The sequence below is a fragment of the Petaurus breviceps genome, unplaced genomic scaffold (genome assembly GCF_028583685.1).
Source record: "Petaurus breviceps papuanus isolate PSGF00001 unplaced genomic scaffold, PetGlider_PUasm1.0 126, whole genome shotgun sequence".
NCBI lineage: Eukaryota > Metazoa > Chordata > Mammalia > Diprotodontia > Petauridae > Petaurus > Petaurus breviceps.
The window spans coordinates 9698749-9718416 of record NW_027185655.1 but is presented as its reverse complement, the minus strand read 5'-3'; the positions used below and the strand labels follow the sequence as shown (position 1 = coordinate 9718416).

Here is a 19668-nt window from a genome sequence, read left to right as displayed (position 1 = left end):
AGGAAGGAAGGGAGGGAGGGAGGGAGGGAAGGAAAGAAAAACAGAGAAGGAAGGGAGGGAAAGGAAGAAAGGAAGGCAGAAACAAAGACTGAATTTCAACGTAATTGGCTTCCTTCTATGTATTTTATTTTATGCATCAAAAAAATCCGTGATTCCAAAAAGGAGTCCAGAGATTTGGCCAGATTGCCAACAGTGTCCATGGCACAAAAATAGGCAAGAACCCCTGGTCTGGAGCTGTCATAGAAGCCTCTTCACAACAAGCAAAAAGCACTTAAATGTGACTCTCAACCTGTCTGACTGGGGAGCACATTAAGCTCACTCTGCAGTACCAATTGAAGGGAATTTCATGAGGGAATTTCCCTGGCTTTACTGGGACATTAAGTCTCTGTGCTCTCTGTACAAATGCTTTTTTAGGCTTGGTTTGTAATGTACGACATGTGCCATGTGCCAAAAGCTTTCCAACTCGGACACATTCTGTGCATTCAAACAGATGATGGTAATGAAAGTGAGTGTTCTGCCTTAGGATCCAGAGTGCTTTTCAAAGATGATTTCACTTATCCTCACAACACCCCTTGGAGAATGGGAGCGGCCAAGTTTGTGAACAGGATGCCTGGGAGCAAAGAGAAGGGGTGAAGTGGAAAGAATAAGGAAGTATTTTTTAAATTTAAATGACTTTAAAATCTCTACTGAACCAACCAATCTGATCTACCATAGTTAGATGACATTATTTTGGTCTGCTAGATGAAAAAGAAAAACTGCCCTTCAAAGAGAAACTTTTTAAAAAATCAATTTCCAAGTGAAATGGAAGGATATATCAAGTCTCCTAGCCTCCTCATGCTTTTATTCCCAACTATTCCACAGGCATGTACTCAAGTGAACTCAGCAAACACCCAAAACATGTGCACACGTGCGTGCGCGCACGCACACACACACACACACACACACACACACACACACTCCTTCTTGTATCTCCTCATGCAAGCTAGAACTAGCCAAGATAAGAAAGAGACACAAATAAATCTCCATCACATAGGGAAAGGGAGAAATAAGGAGTTTCAGTTTCGATAGCATGAGGGTGTCTGCTGTGAACAAGACATGAATACCCTGAACAAAGAAAAGAGGCAATGTCTAATGGATCCAGCCTAAATTCTCCTGCTTCTCCCTCATCTCCTCCCATACTTTCAGCAAAACTGATCATCTACTAAAACTTTTGGGTGTCCTAAGATGTCCTGTGCTATTAAATAATCGCACAAATTTCTATGTCTATGTTGAAATCTAAATTGCTCTGAAATCTGCTTAGTTTCACTCAAATTTCTAAAAGATATCAACAAAAGAGAAGAAAACATAGTGTCACTAAAAAGTTCATAGTCCAATCATTTTTACAGCTAAGAAACCAAAGACAGGAACCGAATTCATGCTTTACACCAATAAAATAAGATTGCTTGTGATTAACATGTAAACCTAGTATATCAGATTTCAAGGAAAATCTTGGCAGAAGAAATCTGAATTGTAATTCCTGCTGTGAAATCTATTTTTTCCTCCTATGAAGTCAAGGTAAGGTCAAAGAGCCTAAAATCATATGAGAAAAAATGGGATTCTGGAGAAGAGGAGGATTCATGTTTGTTTACAATGTTACTACAGACAATCTTGGTATTCTTATCTTTCTAGAGTGAGGACTTGAGGGTCCTGTGGATATTCTAAAAGTTAGCATTTAAGAGAATTAGGGATCTCCAAAGCTTCTTTAGAAATATAATAGCTACACTAGCAGGGAGACAAGATCATCCTCAGAAAGGAATTAGGGAATCTGTCCCTAATCTGAAAGTAAGGTTGGTTTAAAAAAAAAAAAGTTGGTCTAGACGCTCTCATCCTAACCTTCGTGCCAACAAAGGCATCATCTCATCAGCCCTGGCACAAGAGTGTGGGATACCGTCCAAATCAGAACATGTTTCAGCCTCAATTTTGCCATATGTTAGCTATGTGATTAGGGGTGTTACTCTAAGCCCCAGTGTGGTGCTGACCAAAAATCAGTGGAGTAGAAGGGGACCTAAATTCAAACCCAAGTTTGGCTCTTATGGGTTCTCAATTTCTCTCTGCCTCAATTTTCCCAATCTGGAAAATGGGAGTGCTGAATTAAATTCTTTCCATGGTCCCTTCTAGCTATAAAACTATGATTCCAAGAATAATGCTTTATGACTATGTACTTTATAAGGTAGTGAAGAAAGAGCCTCATAAACACTGGAATGATATAGAAACGTGCTCTACCATTACGATTTTTTATTATTATTCTTGATGGGTCAGTGAAGCAGTTTTTCATGCTTGCTAAGTCTTAACTAATAAATCTCACTTAATTTATCAAACGTGCCATGAAAACCCACCTTGCTAGGAGAAAGGGGATATAATGGAAGCAATAAATATTTGGAAGCTAAAATATCTTTTCTTTTTTTCCTCTGTGTAATAAAATAAAACAAGCAAACAAGTGCAGAAAAATAAAATTTCAGTGGAGTTTTTCCCACTGTTATACAATGATCACTTTCACCTTTTAAATTAAATGATTTCAGTAAATATTGGGAATCAAATCAGCTCTCAGGCTTGTTCTCACACTCACATCTTTTATCTGTTCTTCATAAAGACAGTGTTGACGTCTCGAAACACATTCGGGACAGCATTTTCCATCCAAGTGAACTAATTCTTCATCCTATAGAGAGAGGGATGATGAGGTATTCATCAAATTAATAGTTCAATAGCAAAAAAGAAAAGCAAACTGGTTACCTGATTGACACAAATTACTCAGTATCTGAATTTTTTTCCCATGATCCATTTCACAGGATTCTGGTCACTCTTCCTATTTAAAAGTGGTCCAGTTGGCATACTATAACCCGTGATTTATACTGCAAGGTGATATTGTTAACTAAGAATGAGATTTATGCTTATAAACTCATATCCTTCCTCAGTTTCCATTATGAGATAAAACCTTACATACATTCATTCATTCATCTGAAAAGCTTTTATTAAGTGCCTATGATGGACAAGACATTGTGTTAGGATGTACACATACAGAGACAAAAATTAAAGGGCCCCTCTCTGCAATGACTTTACATGAAGTACAAGGACTTTTAAATACAGAGGATATTCAAAGTAATTTCTACAGGTATGTGCAGTACTAACAAGTGCGGGGATCAGGAAAGGTGCTATGCAGAAGGTGGCAGGTGAGTGGAGACCTGAAGAGAATGTAGGGATGTAGGAGGAAAAGCATTCCAAGCACAGGGGACAGTCTATGCAGAGAGACAGGTGGGCAACAGAATGTTGTATTCTGGGAAGAGGTTAGCAGTTTCGCTGCAATTCTACCTTCCAAATCACATGGGCATCTTCTTCTGGACCAGTCCTCACCAACATCAACGCCCTGTACCTACATCCATAATGCCACCCACTCCCATGTTTTCAGGCAGCACATCTCCTCAATGACCCATGATGTCCTAATTCTAAACCACACCTTATCTATTAGTTTGTTTCCTACTTCCTGAAAAAACATCTCTCAGATCTCCACAATGCTTAAAAAAAACCCTTCACCTGACCCAGAGATCCCCATACCAAATCCCCCTCCTTTTCACACAGTGAAACTCCTACAAAAGGCACTCTCTTCTCCTTGCCTCCACTTTCCTTGCCTCCACTTTCCTTCCCTCCTATGGAGACTCCCCCTCTACCTCTCTCTCTCTTCCTCTGAGGGTCATGCTATCAAAGAGCATCACTTAATTCAGGTACCAACAGCCCTTATCTACCAAACTCCAATACATTCTCCTGTCCTTTCCTCAATGAGCTCTGTGCCTGACTCTTGATCTTTCTCTCTACCACAACTCCTATCCACAAACGAGGAGCCTCCAAGATCCACGCTGCTATTAGACATAATAATTAGGAGATCATAGGTCACTTTGGAGAAGGCGGTTTCAGCTGAGAGATGAGGTTGGAGGCCAGACTGCTGAGGGTTTAGAAGCGAGAGGTCAGAAAGCAGATGTACTCGGTGTAGATGGCATTCTACACAAGTGGACAAAAGGAATCTCCAGTCTCAACTCGTTTCCCACTCCAATCTGCCTTCTATTTATCTGCCAAAGTGAATTTCCTCAAGCTCAAATCCCACCATATCAACCTGAACCAACTCAACTCAATAAATTCCAATGGCTTCCTATTTTCCCCAAGAACGAATAAAAAATGCTCTGTTTGGCATTTCAACTCCTCTACAACCTAAAGCAGGAATGGGGAACCTGCAGCCTTGAGGCCACATATGGCCCTCTAGGTCCTCAAGTGTGGCCCTTTGACTGAATCTGAACTTCACAGAACAAATCCCTTTCATGAAAGAATCTGTTCTTAAAAACTTGGACTCAAGGGGCGGCCAGGTGGCACAGTGAGTAAGAGCGCTGGCCCTGGTGTCGGGAGACCCGGGATCAGTTCTGGCCTCAGATACTGAATACCCACACACACACACACACACACACAAACTGACCCTGTAACCTTGGGCAAGTCACTTAACCCCAATTGCTTTAAAAAAAAAAAAAAACTTGGACTGAAGTCAAAAGACCGCACCCAAGGACCTAGAAGGCCACCTGTGGCCTTTCCAGTCTTCTTCACACACCCCTCCATCTGTCAACAGTGGCTTAATTGCTGTTGTTCAGAGCCATCTCCCAATTCCATGCATTTCCCCTGGCTGCCCCCATTTATGAAACTGCCTCCTTTCTCCTCTGGTCTCCTTAGGAATCAGATTAAATCCCGCCTTCCCCAGAAGTGTTTTTTGTTTCTAGTTCATTCTCTCTAAAGTTACCTTCCATACACACTGCAGATATTTTGTATGTAGTTACTTACACATTGTTTCTCCCACTTAAATGTGAGCACTTTGAAGGTGGGGATTGTATTTTGGCCTTTCTTTATCTCTCCAATGCGTAGCATGGTACCTAACATGGGGTAAGCACTAAATAAATGCTTTTTACTGACTTCTCAGGCCCTTACAAGCTGCCTTCTGTCCCCACTATGTTAAAGAAGCTGTTCTTTATTGCAAATGCCAATGGCCACTTCTGAAGCCTCATCCTATATCGACCTACATCCTGCCACTGGACTCTGATGACAGGAGAAGAAAGAGAGGTTGTTAACTTTATGCAACTCTGCCTCACTTAAACCCAATTTACATCACCCATGATGTCACTGGTCTTGTTTGAAAATGACGGACCAAAAACAAGGGAATTAAAGAAAAAAGACCAGAGGCAACAGAAAGGTCACAAACTTAGGTGACTGGAAGTATGGTTCTGTGTTCAACAGAAATAGGAAAATGAGAGAGAAAGATAATGAGTTTCTCTTTGGGAGATAATTAGTCTGGCAAGCCATTGGGACATATGAGTGGGCAGGCTGAGCAAGCAGACAGTGGTGTGTAACCAGAGCTCAAGAGAAAAATAAGGGTAGACAAGTAGATTTTGGAATCATTTGACTGTAGATGGTCATTAAACACATGGTACTGATGAAGTCACCAAGAAAATTTAGAAAAAAAAAGAGGACCCAAGACAGAGCTCTGGGGCTTATCCACAGATTAGGAGAGGGAGAGGGATAATGATCCAAGAGGTGTGGAGAAGGAATGGGGAGACAGGTAGAAAGAGAATCCAGAAGGAACAGATGTCCAAGAAAGACAAGAGCCCCGTAAACCCATTAAGAGACAGACAAGCTTTTATCCTCATCTAGGAGATAAATTAAACTAATGATCACAGTTATCAGTCCAGTCTGCAGCAGTGGAACAGAGTTAAATTCATGGGACCATGTAGGATTCAAATTAATGACCTTATTCTCAATACCAAACGGCTCTGACTAGGCTGGGTTAACGACCACAATTTTCCCCCAATACTTCAAATGCGGCCATATATGTGAGATGCTAATTTGGACCTATTTAGCCAGGCATTATTGTTATTTGTCTTTAAATGCATAAGTTGATCCTAAGGAATCCTAAGAAAGATCAACAGATTCCTATTTGTTCTAGAAAAATTAACCACATCTCTGATTTTTGTTATACAACCACTTCAAGCCACTTCAAAGGGGAATAGAATAGAGGGCCATCTCCAGTCATCCTGATCTATATCTGGCCACTGGACCCAGATGGCTCCAGAGATGAAAGTGAGGCTGGTGACTTTGCACAGCCCTCCCTCAATTAAATCCAATTCACTTGAAAATCATGACATCATCTTCCTGACGTCTTGGTCCTGTTCGTGAAGGACAAACGACAAGGGTAACAGAAGCAGGGAAGGGGTCCAGAAAGGTCTATCTTTCAAGTCTATAATCAACTTAATTTCCTAGTGCTGCTATCCATCTGCATGAATCTGAGGATTCATCTAAGTCAAAACACATGTATTTTATAAACAAAGACCTTAATTTTGCATCTCTGTGACCCCTGGCACTTTAGTCATTTCAAAGGGCATGAGCATTTTATATGTTTCTTGGGGTCTTGACAAGCAATTGTAAGGGTTGGAAGGAGAGAAAGTATTTTCCTTACAGCCTGTTATAATTAATGCTGACCAGCAATTATTGGAGGGCCTTTTGCAATGGGTGATGTGTACAGGAGAGCCATTTACATAGAAAGTATCTTACAGAAATTGTGTGTACCACATCTGAAGACTATTCAGAGGTATTTGGACCAGAGTAGTTGACAAGGATCAATATACATGCACCCAAAATCTCTTTTTTAGAAAGGAGATCTGTAAATCAAGTAGGTCTCGGTATTAAGAAGCAACATGGCTCTTCTCATCCCTCAAAAATCTGCTCTAGATACAACAGACTCCACTCCTAGAGAACACCTCCAACTAGACCTGGTGAGACAGGGAGCCTTAAATAGGGAGGCTATTTAGAGTCAAAAGGCCTAAGTGCCCCGCTAGATGGAAAGTGTGGCTCAGATTACAAGGAGCCTCTTACAAGAACTCGCTCTGGGAAACAAAATTAAATCTCTCTGCTCTAAATGGGTATCTGCTGAACATTGAGCACCACCTTACACGCCTTCCCCACTTCACACAAAGTCTTTTCTCCTTTAGAAACTCCCACAGAGAAATCAATGGCACTTCCCTGAGGGAAATCCCCTCTCTCAACTCATGCCCCTCTGTCCCCATCAATCCAATTTGGTTATGATATCATTCATTGAGCTTTTATTAAGGACCAGGCTCTGTTCTAAGCACCAGGGATACAAAGAAATCTTGCAACGTAAATATGTACTAAATATATTTATTATGTTTTATTGCTTATTCCATTTATTTTACCGTAAGATAGCTAGCATACAGCACATAAAGGTTTCCAAAGCATTTTGCAAGTATTGTCTCCTTTCGTCTTTCACAGCAACCCTGATAGGGTACACTTCACGCTGGCACATTCTCCAACATGGCAAGTCACCTGACCTTGATCACGCATGCAAAATAGACAAGAAGAGCCCTTCCACATTTCACCGTGATCCCTAGGGATCCCATTATAGAAGCAGTTTCCTGTAGATGCCATGCATTTATTGTAGCACTCCCTGGGATGGTGTGCTTTGTACATTTTACAAATAAGGAAACTGAGGCAGGTAGTAAAATGATTTGTTCAGGATCACACAAGTAGTATTTTCTGATTTTCTGACCCCAGGTCAGTGTTCTACCTGCTAAAACACCTAACTAGGTAACAGAAATATATTAAATGTAATAAAATTTATTAACATAAATACTCTACCTCAAGTGAAGCAATATTGGTAAAAATGCTTTATAACCTTAAGTTACTATATAAATCCTAGCTATATTATTAAATATATTCAAAAAGACAAGATAATATTGTGGGGGAGGCGCATATATCAGTCACGAGAGGAGACAGCTCTAAGCTGAGCTCTGAATAATGTGCTGTTCAGTAACGCAAGTATGAATACTAATCTTTTTTTAAGTGAACGTGGCTTTCTCCTCTCCCTTAGAATTTATTTTAAAAGTCAATTTTAAGAACAACAACAAAAAATAAAACCACCAAGCTATGATACAGGATATAGGTTAGTTTTGGCTTCATGATTAAGGATGACAAGGAGTGTTTGGGGCTGGGTTTGGTAAGAATTTTGCCTTTAAAAAAAGGCCAGTGGAGAGAAAAAAAATGCTCAGTTCCTTCCGACATTCCAGGGCACAGACATCGGACTGTTGGGAGTCTTGTCATAGTACTTCCCATGGTGATCTAAGACAGGCTGGCCTGTTGGGACCTGCGGGGTCTGCCTCACTGCTAGGAAGGACATAGATTTCTTACAATCTTTCCCCTTCTTTCATGAGGTGGTGTGTCCATTTACAGCTTGATCAAATAAAACACAATGGGAAAGAGAAGGGAGGTAATAGTCCCACTATGTTCTGCCCTTTTATATCTAACTTACTTTGTCAGAAGCTTCTGGAGTTTCTGCAAACAGCAGAGGTCAATGGAATTAATTGTTTATGAGACTGTTTTTTCCTCCTTAGGCAAGGAAAAACTTGTTTTGTTATTTCTCTGTCACCATATTGCTAGGGCTCCTTTCCATTGGTGCTGCTAGTAAAATGTTGATAAGAAATGAGCCTGGAATATTCAAGCATCTGGACAAGGCATCAGCAATGACATCTGGTTGCTTTGTTTGACTGGTAGTCATTCAGAATCATTCCACCTTGTCTTGTATTTTTTCCAGGTTACCCTTCTCACCAGATTCTCCACGAGCTCATCACAATCCCAGGCCTGGTCTGCACAAGTGATGAATAGCCTGGTCTGACCATCAGTGATTGATTCCTTGGACTAGAGAGGGCCCTAAAGGTTCAACAAGTCCATCCCTCTGCCTCTGGACAAAACGTACTCAACCCATCCCAGATAAATATGTACCTTTCCTATTTATAAAGGTTACTTATACTCCTTAGTTTCTTACCTGGGTACACTTCACGCTGGCACATTCTCCAACGTGGCAAGTCACCTGACCTTGATCACATATGCAAAATTCACAGGTCGAGCCTTTCCACATTTCATTGTGATACCTAAGAATCCCATTATACAAGCAGTTTCCTGTAGATGTCACACATTTATCACAGCACTCCCTGGGATGGTGTACTTTGTTCTGACCCTAGAGCAGAAGAAAGAGAATGCAGCTGAGAATCACTAGTCAAGAAATGGCAGGTGGGGGAAGAGTCCAAATCATCAACATCGTCAAAATGTTCCAAGGTGCCAAAATTGTAAGCTACTCATTCCCTGTTTCCAGTTCAACTAACACAAGCAAACTTCTCTTCATCTCTGCATAAACACATCGGCATCAAGATGATGAGAAAAGACATTCTTGACTCCATGGTAGACTATACTGGTCATGTACCAGCATCTCTTAAATTAATGACATTAATCAGGGTCCAACTGTAGTCCCCCAAATACCTTTTCACAGGTGAGTAAAGGACACTCCTGTGTGTGGCATCTGGACTCTCCTTTGTCACATACACATGTAGTACAAGCATTTTCAGTCCACTGCTCACCATGCTGCATGAAAAAGACAAGGAAAACCATTGGCTAAACATCAAAACAGGGTGGGGCGGGGGGGACCCAAGAGGACAGTGGGCTGGCTGGCAGAGAGGAAGGTAGCCTCCTTGAGAAGCAACACTTGTTCTCAAAGATGAGATGTCCTTTAGCTAAATATACCTTAATGTTGAGAGACCGATGAAGGAAAAAAAATGAGAAAAAGCACCTTCCTCCCTTCCTGGCAAACATGGGGACCTATGGGGACAGAACCTCACATATTTTGCTGAACTCGGCTAATGTGCTAGCTGGTTTTGCGGAACTGGTTTTTTTCCTCCTCTTTGATTAATATTCTTTGTTATAAGAAATGTCTCCTTGGGCAAGGGAGAGATATACAATCAGAAATTAAGGTGATAGAAAAATCCATTGAAATTTATGTGTCTATCTGTATATCTATGGGTCGATAGACTGATAAACACAGAGACAGATACATAGATAGATATCCATGGAGGGATGGATAAATGGGTAGATACAAATGACAAACAGATGTCAACATAGATATAGACAGATGATAAGGAGACAGAGCGATGATTAAGAGATACAGAGAGGTAATAGATATCCATATATATATATATATATATATATACACAGTTATAGATGGTAGAGATCATACAGATACATACATAGATACAGATAATATAGATACTTAATACATACATAGATATAGACAGACAGACAGATGGAGACAGCCAAATGATCCAGATTCTCATGAGAATGTCACTATATCTGTTTTCCTTTCATATCCCTAAAGAGATAAAACTCTACAAAAATTCCTTCCAACCACCCAAGGCATTTCTAAGGTGCCATAGTACCTGCGGCCCATCTCTCCAGATGACTGACCACACTTTGACTGGACTACCAAATGAGCTGCTTGGGTGAGAGCAGACTGTCCTACGTGAAGAATTATGTGACTGTCGCTCATCATGAGAACATTAGAAAATCTCACTCAAAATCCCTTCCCAAAGCCACACAAGATTTGCTGGAAATATTAAATAGCATAGAGAAAGACTGGAGGTATGACCTCCCAAACTGATAAGTGCTATTTGGGGGCAGGAATTTTACTCTTTTTCACTAATATGGAGAATAAGTGAGAGGGAGATGTGACTGCTTTGGAACAGGGAACTCTTTCTACAATGGAAATCTGCCACTTCTCTGAAACTTAAAAGTCTTAGGGAGTTGCCTGGAGCAATGAGAGGTTAAGTGACTGTCCCAGGGTCACACAGTCAAGATGTGAGGGGGTAGGGCTTGAACCCAGGCTTTCCCGGCTCCAAGATCATCACATTATTACACCACAGTAGCCTCAAATATATTTGCTTCATAAATTTTAATCAACCTGCTCCTGGATAATAGTTAGTCCAGATAACATCAGCTTCTAGAATGACAGTAAACAAATGTTCAAAGGGAATTTTAAGTGTCAACCAAAGACATTATACTATCAGCCATTCTCAGAACACTTTACCTTCATCCAAAGCAAAGGCATTTCTGAAAGGGTATCCCTTTAAAAAGCAATTCCCAATGGGCTTCATCGGTCCAACTCTTAGTCTACTGCTGGTACCAGGCGAAAAGAAAAAAACCCTACTGGCTTGTTAATATATTTAAACAAATTTGTCACCCTCTAGTCACCTAGATGCTCAAGGGAAATAATAGGCCTTCATTAATTCAATTTATTCAACCAAAATTTTTATGAATGCCTACTATGTATAGGGTACTGGCAGAGAGAGAAGAAATAAACTCTCTACTTCTCTACATATTTCCACTACTGAGGCAATAGGGCCTCTAGGTACTGCTAATGCATACACAGAAAGATACGTCTGGGTCTACATATTTATCTTCATATCTTATTGTCTGGTCATTTTCAGTCATGTCTGACTCTTCATAACTCCACTTGGGGTTTTCTTAGCAAAGAAAATGGAGTCGTTTGCCATTTCCTTCTCCAGTTCACTTTAAAGATAAGGAAACTGAGGAAACAGCATGAAATGACTTGCCCAGGGTCACACAGCTAGAAAGTATCAGAGGTCAGAGCTGAACTCAAGAAGATGAGTCCTCCTGATTCCAAGCCTGGCACACACTGGGCCACCCAGCTGGTCCTTTATCTTCATGTACCTAGAGCTATATAAATAATTTATTTAAATATATAGATTATCTTCATATATGTGTATATGTATGTACATATATGTGTGTGTATAGATAGATAGAAACATACATAGGCACATATATTTAGCCTAAGTCCCAGGAGATATGAGGAAATTCATAAGGTGGCTATCACCAGTAATATTTTATTTCCTAATTCAAAACGTGTGAACAATAAATATCTTATCTACTAGCACAAGGAACTAAGGGCTGCATGCCAGAACATTCCTTTGCATTTCTAATCCTCTGCAATTTTTTCCCCATAAAAAAGTTTCCATGAAGGAGAAAAAAAGCTACTTCTGTAAGAGTTATTAATTCTGGCAAAAGTCAGCCAGGAGGGATGTGAGAGGGTCAGAGAGGGTTCGCAGGGAGAGTGTGGGAACACACGTCAAGCCGCCTTGGAGGGCACACCCAAGATCGATTACCTGGTACACTTTCCCAGCTGACGAACAAGATCTCGGAAGACACTGCGGGCAACATTTCCCAGGCAGGCGAGCCGCGTCTTCATTCTAAACACCCAAGGCGGGGAAACAGCAAAGGAGAAGTCAGAAATTAACAAAATCCTTGGTCAAGTCAATGGCATTTATTAGGTAGCTACTACATGCCAAGCAATGTAAAATGGGTGGAGGGCTTACAAGGAAAGGCAAAAAAAATCATCTTTTCTTTCATTTAATTAACACTCTGTATATATTAAAGCATCCTTTAAAAATATTCTCGGCATATATCCATTTCTTGTTGTTTAGTCATTTCGTTGTGTCCAACTCTTCATGACCCCATTTGGGGTCTTCTTGGTAAAGATACTGGAGGGGTTTGCCATTTCCTTCTCCAGTTCATTTTACAGATGAAGAAACTGAAGCAAACAGGGTTAAGTGACTTGCCCAGGGTCACACAGCTAGTACCTGTCTGAGGGTGGATCTGAACTCATGAAGATGAGTTTTCCTGACTCCAAGCCTGGCATTCTATCCACTGTACCACCTAACTGCCCCATTACCCTAAGCTTTTATAGAAATAAGCACTATCAAAGTTGTAGCATCTCAGGATCATAGTTCTTTAACTGAAAGGGAACCCAAGGCACTGGGTGAATCCTTTCATTTTAAAGATGATCTTATCAAGGTATTGAAAGAGTTCAATGAAATGATGAAAAGTGAAGTGAGCAGAACCAAGAGAACATTGTATGTAGTAACAGCAATATTGTTTTAAGAACGACTTTGAGCGACTGAGTCATTCTATTATAAATATCCAAATGAAAAATAAAGGACATATGACATATATGTGAAAGAATGATATCTTCCCAGTGGGTGTGGGTGAGGAGGGAAGAAGGGAAAGAATCTGCAAATCAAAGTTTTAAAAACAAATGTCAAAAAAATTGTTTTTTTACACACAACTGGGAAATAAGATATACAGGCAATGGGGTACAGAAATCCATCTTGCCCTACAAGAAAACTAGGAGGGGGCATGGGAGAGGATATAAGAGAGAGCCGATTGGGGGGAGGGGTATTCAGTAGGCTTGCTATCTTGGGGCGGGGGTAGGGGAAAGATGGGGAGAAAATTTGTAACTCAAAATCTTGTGGAAATGAATGCTAAAAACTAAAAATAAGTAAATAAAAGATTTTTTAAAAAACAAAAGAGTAAGAAATGATAAACAGATATATGTATAGAATAATTTTACATATATGTACCTATTTGTGTCTAATGGTAGCCAACTGTAGGGAGGGGAAGGGAGGGGAGATAAGGAAAAAAGTGGGGGAGAAAAGAAATTCACATGATAATTTTGTTGTATATTTGGAGGGAATAGCTAGTCAAACATGGTAGATTTGCAGTTTCATGTGCAATCATCTTTTTTATAGTATTATGTTATGGAAATGCTTGTTTTGTTCCCTGAATTAAAAATAAAATAAAGAAAAAATAATAAAGATGAAGAAAGTTTATTATTAAGGGTCCGCTCCATTTATAAAAGTGGTCTGAAGACCCTCCACTCAAGTCCCAGGTTCTTCTCTTTGCTAAGTTCAGAATACTACCAGCTCTCATGAGATTTATTGGTAAGCCTGGGAATGGGAAAACTGGGTCACCCCAGTTTTCCCTGGTCTTTTTCTCTAAGTGCACATATCCATACATGAATTTGGGGGGGGGGTGGCCCCTCAGGCATTCATACATCAACCACAAAAGTAAGCCTTGATTATGAGCAGGGAGAAGGAGGCAGAATATCAGGTCAAAAGACTGTATAAATCACTTTAAATCTCAGGAATACATGTACTTTAAGAAACAAGCTCTCAGGAACTATGTTGCTAATGCAGTTGCCAGGAGAAACCACACAAAAACAAACAAACAAAAAAAAACCCCAAACGAAAAATGTTGTTATACTTACATTCAAGTAATACCGAGTAGGGTTGCTACTTAGTTAAGTTCAATCAGTAAGCATTTATTAAATACCTACTATGGTATTATACCTACTAGAAAATTTCACTAAGTCATGGAAATTGGAGAGAACTGCAAATAGTGGATAGACCTAGCATCATGCTAGGTGGGGGTTCCTGGTTCACTGTATTTTTAGAGGAGACAGGGAGGGCAAGGCATCTAATTTTTTAAAAGTATACAAAATGCCTCCCTTTTCTGATCGGAAGAAGTCACATGGTTTCATACCATCTGCATGGACTTATACAATTTCCAGTGATAGAACCTCCTCAATTTCTTTTACCACTACAGGGGGAGGAAAGACAAGGGCGAAGAGCCGAAAGTCCCTTTCAGCACCAATGCAGCTCTCCCTTAAACAGAGCCAAGGACACTATGAGAGCAGATGTAGATAATGCAGCCCCTGCCTGCCTCTCATCACTCCCAATCCCCCCACCTGGTACTACCTTCCTACAAGTAGGTACAGGGCCCAAAAGAAGGGAGGATGGGACCTTGACCCTGACAGTCGATCAGAAGTGTGTCTAGAATATTCTCTCAGGACAAATATTTAGAAAGAAAAGGAGAGAAATAAAAGAAAAAGGATAAGCTTTATGGTGATGAAGACATGAGGAAGCCCATCTGTAAAGAAAGCTATAATCAGAGCAGTCAGAGAGTTGGAAAGAGGCCCCACAGTGGGAAGGAGACAGTGATATCTCTTTGCCTTTATGTGGGCTGTCTCCCATGCCTGGAATGCACTCCCTACCTACAATCAATCAACAAGTGTTTATTAAACTCTTCCTCGGTGCCAGGCACTGTGCTGGGCCCTGGTACAAAGAAAGCTAAAGACCCCTTGGTCACAAAGAGCTGACATTCTATTAGAGGAGAGAATAAGTACCTGTAAAAAGATTTGCACCACAAAGTGAATACAGACCCATAGAGTAGGTAAACACAAGCTAGTTTGGGAGAGAGGGCAGGAATAGGGGAGAATTGGGGAGAGGGGAATCATGAAGTAAAGGCTTCACAAAGAAGATGACGCTTGATCCTAAAGGAACATGGGGACCCCATGGGAGTAGACAGTCACAGAGACAAGAACTGAAGGGGTTTTCTAACCAACAGACAGAACGTTGATTCCCAGAGTTCAGAAGGAAGAAGGAGTAATGTCCAATGAGGCTAGATGGTAGGTTAGGGCAAGGTTGTGAAAATGTTTTAAAAGGTAACCAAAGGAGTTTATATTTTATCTAGAAGCAATGGAAAACCAGTGGCATTGGTTGATTAGGGAAGTCATATGCTTATGGAAAATTACTTTGGCAGGAATCCTTGTGTAGCAGAGGGCAAGGAGACTTAATCCAGAGACCATTTCGGAAGTCATTATGATAATCTAGGTGAGGGGTAACAGGACTGAATTAAAAAGGCAATTGTGTGAAGGGAAAGGAATTCCAATCAAGAGATGTGACGGCAGAGGCCTCTAGGTGGCACAGTGAATAGAGCAACAGCCCTGGAGCCAGGAGAACCTGAGTTCAAATCTGATCTCAGACACTTAACACTTACTAGCCCTGTGACCTTGGGCAAGTCACTTAACCCCAAATACCCTGCCCTCCCCGCTCCAAAAAGCAGAGGGGGGGGTGAGGGCAGAAAAGGCAAGATTTGGCCATTGGCTGTGAATATAAAGAGTGGTATGTCAGAATTATTGCCGAGATCACAGGGTTTAGGTGGAAAAAATGGAGTTCGATTTTAGGAATGCTGAGTCTGAAGTGTCTCCTAGATACACAAAATTTGAAAAGTCTCCTGAAACTCAGGGAAAAGAACATAGCTGGAAAGATTAATCTGGGAGTCATGTAAGCACAGCTCAACCGCCACACCCTTTGAGTCCTTTCCTGATCCCCAATCAGCTAGCACCCCATCCCTAAAATATCATGCAGTTGTTTGTCTATCTATTTTGGGCACATATGTTGAGTTTTACTGAAGAGTATGCATTGGGCCATGAAGGAAAGGATCGATTTCAACCTGTTGAGACTGGAGGAAGGTGGGGAGGAAATTTCATTGAGTCAATCAGAGCAGGATGAACAGAGAAAACTGTGAATAGTGCCCTTTGGTTGGATTATAAGGGGATGAAAATTCATTGAATCTTATGGAAATGTCTATTACCCAGATTCCCCTTAACATTCCTTTAAATTTGGCTTCCTTGTTAAAAAGTGCTTTTCCATGTAATCAGGAGAAAGTGAAATACTAAATAAACAAAAATAAATGAATAAAATTTAAGTAAATAAATAATTTTGGCTTCCTTACATTAAGGGTAGGGAGGACTCAACCTAGAAATATGATGAGTAAGAGAAAGAGGCAGGTACAGTAATTACATTAGTAAACCATGGAGAAATTCTAAACCAGTTTTCAAGATAAGAACAAGGTTTCTACACATAAATTGCTTCCATAATCTATTTGCCAAGCAAGGATAAATGATTCCTCTTTGTCCAAAGCCACTCTGACCTGGGAACCCTCCTGCTTTACCTCATCAGTGATTTAGAAGAAGCAGCTTCATTTCAGAAGGAAGACCCCTCCAAGCTCCCTTTCATTTAGAGTGATTTTTACAAATCACTTGGTGCCAGTTCCCAGGCTAGCAAAAATGCATGCGAATGCCAGGGAATGAACCATGAACAAGAGGTAGGTGTGATCCGTCAATACCCAAGCCTGCCCAATTCTTACCCATCCTGGCATCTAATCATTCATCTCTTTGATTATTAGGGGAATTTTTCAGACAAAAGCCTTCTGGATTGGCAGGTCCGATAGACCAGTGCCCACCTTTTCTTACCCTTGGCATTTTCAGGGGCTCTAAGAAAACAGACAACACTTTCAAAGGGGTGTAGGGAAGGAGGAAAGCACAAAGGATACATAAGCTTAGCTTCTGGGGAGCCCAATCCTCAGGAGGAAAGGGCTGCCTTTCTCATCTCAGAAGAAGTGGGTTTTCTTCACATATCATAGTGGGCATTTTTTTAACACTACATCAGCATGTAAGTTCATAAATTTTTAAAACAGGACTTTGACCCAGAAGTCCACGAATCCAACTAGATGAATTACTGATTTTCCAGCCAAGAAAGACTTCAGAAGGCTGATCCACAGCAGACTGTTAAGTTAAGACTGTTTTCTGACAACTACTTGCTTGGTTCTCAATATTTCTCTAAACAAAATGGGATCACATTATTTCTAATAAATAACACTGGAAGTTTTTAGCTCCAAGGTACATTGGACAGTGTGTTAGAGACAGGAATGGTGAGAATGTCTTTCAGCATGCTGTATTTTTATTGACAAAAAAATATATATACCATAGGTATTTCTAGTCTCTGATCTTCACTATCACCACAGAATAATAATTATTATCGCTGTAATAATAATAAGCTAGCATTTACAGAATGCCTACAATGTGCCAGCCACTGTGGTCTGTTTTTTTTTTTTTAACAAATATGATCTCATTTGATTCTCACAATAACCCTGCAAGGTAAATGCTATTATCACTCCCATTTCACAGTTGAGAAAACCAAGGCAGTCAGTGGTAAAGTGACTTGCCCAGGTGTCTGAGGCTGGACTTGACTCAGGTATTCCTGGCTCCAGGGTCAGCAGTCTATCCACCAAGCCACTTAGCTGCTTTAATAGGAATAAGGTAAGTCAAGTGAGTTCTATGTTAAATTAGGTCAAAGCCCTGAATCACTGGAGTGCTTCCCTGACCACAGAGCCGCATTAAAGATACACAAGTGTTTGCCTGCACAGAAGTAGCCCAGAGTAGAAGAGACCACTCCAGGGAGAGAATTTCATGCAGGGGGGATGAGCCAGAGCAAATCTTATTTTCATTTTTTATTGGTTTAAGGACAAAGTCAGCTGCCATGGGTGAGATCTTTATTTACTCTAGTCTAGCAAGAGCCATTAAAAGGAATAAGCAGGAATTCGAGGGCCTGAGGTCAAGACCAAGACCTTGAACAAATCACCACGTCATGTGCCTGGGCCTCAGTTGACTAATTTGTAAAATGAAGGGGTTGGACTAGATGGTTTCTAAGGTCCTTTCCAACTCTAAATCTCTTATCCTATAAAAAGAAAAGGCTTTTAAATTCAAAACTCCCAGTTAAAGAGTTTAATCTCTAGAGGGTCAAATTTCACCCAAGACTTCACATTATTCAGAAAAAGGAAGAGAAGAACCCGGGACAAAATGGAGAATGAGGAAAATCGGAGGTTTACATGTGATTTTTTCACTTTTCTAATCGCGCCTAGGCCCTTAAGACTGAAACATTTTCAATCCTTTCGTTGAAAACTTCCACCCTTCCACTGTGGAACCTTCTACTGTTCCAGTGACACAGAATAACCCTGAGTTACTATAGGCTAGGCTAGTGGAAAAGAACATTCTGGCCATTGTTAAGTAGAAGCTTGAAAGGCTTGGAGGACATACACTATGCCTTTTTTGTCCCATAGACTGCAAGCTCCCCAAGGTCAGTTGTTGCTTTAATTTTGGTCTGGATCTGTGATTTTATTGGCATAGGGAGCTACCATCAATGAAGATCAGCAACAGTTTCATAAAGTCTTAGAGAGTTACCTAAGGGGTCAAGTGACTTCCCCAACTGACTTTTCTAATAGTCAACAAATATCTGCAACAGGACTGGACTCTATGTAATACACCAGACTGCTCTGCACACAAGAGACTTGTTAAATTTAATTTTTAGTATTAATTTAATCAATGACAAACCTAGACATATTAACAAAAAAAGAACAAAACAGATTTTATAGAAAACCATCAATTAATCTTAGGGTTTGCTTTTTTTCTTAAGTATAATTAGAAGCAACAAGTTTAGAACAAAATTGCCTTCTTTGAGTCCTATTCTGAGCTTGCATGATTTTCTAGTGTTTTATTAATTTTCTTTTCTTTCTTTTGCAATGCTATCATTCCCCAATAAATTATCCCATGCACCAAAACACAACTACTTGCTTTAACTGATAAGTATAATCAAATAAAACAAATCAACACAATGGCTATATCCTAAAATAGACTTCTTCTTCTGTACATCTGGGTTACCCTCTCTCAGCTAAGAGGCAGGAGGAGTGCCTAGTCATCAGTCTACTGAAGTCATGATTGGTCTCTGCACCAACCAGAATTCATAAGTCATATAACAGACTTAAGATTGGTGGAATTGAGAAAGGTTACCTCTAAATCCCTGCTACTGGAGAAGCTAAGGCTGGCAGACTGTTTGAGTATGAGAGTTCTGAGCTATAGTCAGGCAAAAGCCAGCCAGGGATCTGCACCAAGAAATGGAGCAGCTCAAATTTCCATGTTGATCAGCAGTAAGGTTAGAACCAGGGGTGGTCACTATGCTTTCAGAATGAGCAAAATAGGAGAGCCAGTAACAGAAAAATAAATAGACTAAAGGATGGGTGGATGGATGGATGAATGGAGAGACAAAGACAGGTAGGTAGATGCATAGGTATATATTTAAGAGGAAGGAAGGAAGGAAGGAAGGAAGGAAGGAAGGAAGGAAGGAAGGAAGGAAGGAAGGAAGGAAGGAAGGAAGGAAGGAAGGAAGGAAGGAAGGAAAACAAATAGACGGATAGATAGATAGTATAGTGCTGTTCTCAGTTGTCTCAACACCTGGA

The 19668-nt window shown here is 40.5% G+C and overlaps 1 protein-coding gene across 2 annotated transcripts in view; it reads right to left on the bottom strand.

Annotated features, from left to right (window-relative positions):
- FRAS1 (Fraser extracellular matrix complex subunit 1) overlaps positions 1 to 19668 on the bottom strand; it is a 485111-nt gene that overhangs the window by 304438 nt on the left and 161005 nt on the right. Inside the window, exons 7-10 of one of the 2 annotated variants that reach the window (XM_069092754.1) lie at positions 12081 to 12164; positions 9388 to 9489; positions 8897 to 9088; positions 2606 to 2695 (exon numbers count right to left, since the gene is read on the bottom strand). In XM_069092754.1, the coding sequence (XP_068948855.1) occupies positions 2606 to 2695; positions 8897 to 9088; positions 9388 to 9489; positions 12081 to 12164 (468 nt within the window). Of the gene's footprint in view, positions 1 to 2605; positions 2698 to 7358; positions 8782 to 8896; positions 9089 to 9387; positions 9490 to 12080; positions 12165 to 19668 lie in introns of those variants that run through there. The other variant, XM_069092760.1, reaches the window with a different exon arrangement.